This window comes from Octopus bimaculoides, chromosome 26 (genome assembly GCF_001194135.2).
Source record: "Octopus bimaculoides isolate UCB-OBI-ISO-001 chromosome 26, ASM119413v2, whole genome shotgun sequence".
NCBI lineage: Eukaryota > Metazoa > Mollusca > Cephalopoda > Octopoda > Octopodidae > Octopus > Octopus bimaculoides.
In genome coordinates, this window is record NC_069006.1 from 2346209 (window position 1) to 2348599 (window position 2391).

The 2391-nt window shown below is 33.7% G+C and overlaps 1 protein-coding gene across 2 annotated transcripts in view; it reads left to right on the forward strand.

Annotated features, from left to right (window-relative positions):
* LOC106880587 (uncharacterized) overlaps nt 1-2391 on the forward strand; it is a 68813-nt gene that overhangs the window by 58074 nt on the left and 8348 nt on the right. For both annotated transcript variants that reach the window (XM_052976990.1, XM_052976991.1), the window contains exons 9-10: nt 597-823; nt 1801-1900. In XM_052976990.1, the coding sequence (XP_052832950.1) occupies nt 597-823; nt 1801-1900 (327 nt within the window). The remainder of the gene's footprint in view (nt 1-596; nt 824-1800; nt 1901-2391) is intronic.

Here is a 2391-nt window from a genome sequence, read left to right on the forward strand (position 1 = left end):
TATATATATATATATATATATATATATATATATATATATATATATGTATGTATGTATATATATTTGTTTATTTATTTATGTCTGTATGTACTATGAATACTCACTTCGGTTCTCTGAAACTCTGGCTTGAAAGGCAACTGAAATGCGTGATGTTGTGGTTACCTATCAGAAGCAGCTACCAGTAGTTTCTCCTTGCTTTGTCATTTTTACTTTAATCTATTTATGTGTGTGTGTGTACGCGCGCGTGTGTATGTATATGTTTGTATATGTGTAAGTTTGTATATATGTATATATGTATGTATATATATATTTATGTATGTATGCATACATGTATATCTTCTATTTTTAACTATTGTAAATCTTCCACTGAGGAGGGAGCCGCTACCCAACAAAGGTACAAGGCTTCATCTTTGGGATGTAGTTAACACAAATTCTCATTTGGAACTTTAGAAAAGTCTTGCATATTTTTACTGTTCCGCGCACAGATTGCTTGTATGTATGTATGTATGTATGTATATATGTATGTATGTATGTATGTATGTATGTATGTATGCATCACACACGTAAGAGTCATATTTTCTAAATTTTTATTTCAGGCAAGAATTGGTTGTTGAAAGTTATTTCTCCTGAAGAACATGAACGAATTTTCTCCGTAGAAATAATCCAAGACACGTTATCTTCTTTCATTTATCATTTGACATGGAAGAATTTCTGTACATATGGAGATAGCTATATCAAGTATTTTAATCTAAAAACTTATGAAGACAAACAAATCACAAGCATAAATCTCCATTTTGATAATACTTCTCCGAGAATCAATGAAGTAAATATATTTTCTTAACCTACTTTAACCTTTTAGCATTTAAAATGGCCATATCATATCCAGCCCCAATATTCTCCTTGTTTTATAAATAAACTAGCCATATCTGACCACTCACACCTACCCTACAGTCTCATTCTAACAATAAACCACCACACCAACGAAACCTTGAAGCTATGACATAAAGCCTGATTATTTCAAAACAATGTGAATAAATAAGCATTACATTTGACCGAGAAACATGAATGTTAGCGTGAAAACATGTAGAGATGTTAGGGAGTCAGGCTACATGTTTTATGAAAGAGAATTTCATACTTCAAAATGACTGGGTTCACACTTTCAGTGGGGCCAACTTCTGAAACACTTATAATGAGGGATAGCCCCCCACCACCGCCATTCTCACTACACAACCCACCCTCTCACCTTTCAACTCTGTCTCTTCTTTTTCTCAGCTTTGGTGGTGGCACTGGTGATAATGATGTTGATGATCATGATGATCATGATAATGATGATGATGATATTCGTGGCAATGGTAAATTTTACAGTGACAAGCAGTGGGAGCAGTGTATAATTGCTGACTGTTCTATTCATCTGTAGAGCTAAATCCATGTCCATATCGTCAGTGGAGAATGTTAAGTCACATTTTTCATTAAAATCGAAAATGCTAATAACCTGCTGAGGGATATATCTGGTTTGGAAAAAAGACAACCAGTAGAATCTCTTGTGAGATATAAATATTATTGATTGATTGATTGATTGATTGATTGATTGATTGATTGATTGATTGATTGATTGTCTGATTGATTAGTATGGGTCTGAGAAAATAAGGAGCTTAATGTTTCTCTCCCCAAACAGCATTGACACAAATAGAAAATGCTCGGACAAACGACACCAGCCCCTTGACCAGAAACTGAGGCAACTCATAACCAGAGCTCAAACAGCTGAGTTATCTTAACGATATTTCAAATCTATCATTTCAGATAAGTCTGATCCGCAATTACACAGAGTATAAATTCAAAAGAAATGAAGACAGCAGCACTCACAATTCCTCAGTGATAAGATTCTCTCGAATAACAAAAGGTATGTGGTGTATTTGAACTTGTCTCGTTCAACTCTTTTCTTACCATATTTCTGTTGAAATACTCTGTCTTTGTTGCAATTAGTTTTGAAGATAAGGAAGAATTTCGTAAAATAGCTTTGCCATTATTAAGCTGGTGTTTGGGACAAAAACTAACAGGAAATTTTGATGGAAGGTTTTAATTGAGTTCACTTTAAACAGGGAATTTGTATCATAGAAGGAAGGGCTGTATTGAGCAGGTTAGCATGAAAAGGGTTAAATGTTTTGTATTTAAATGTCAGACATCAACATCCGTACAAATAGACTACACATACACATAGAGACATATACATAAACATATATACACACATATATATTCATCGCATATACGCAGTCATAAACTGGTTGGGTGGATAATGTAATGAACAGTCAACTAAAGGGTATTTTCCAGAAGAAATCTAATCAGGAAATGATTTTGTCAATGTCCAGGAATCAAGAATGAAATCATCTGAAC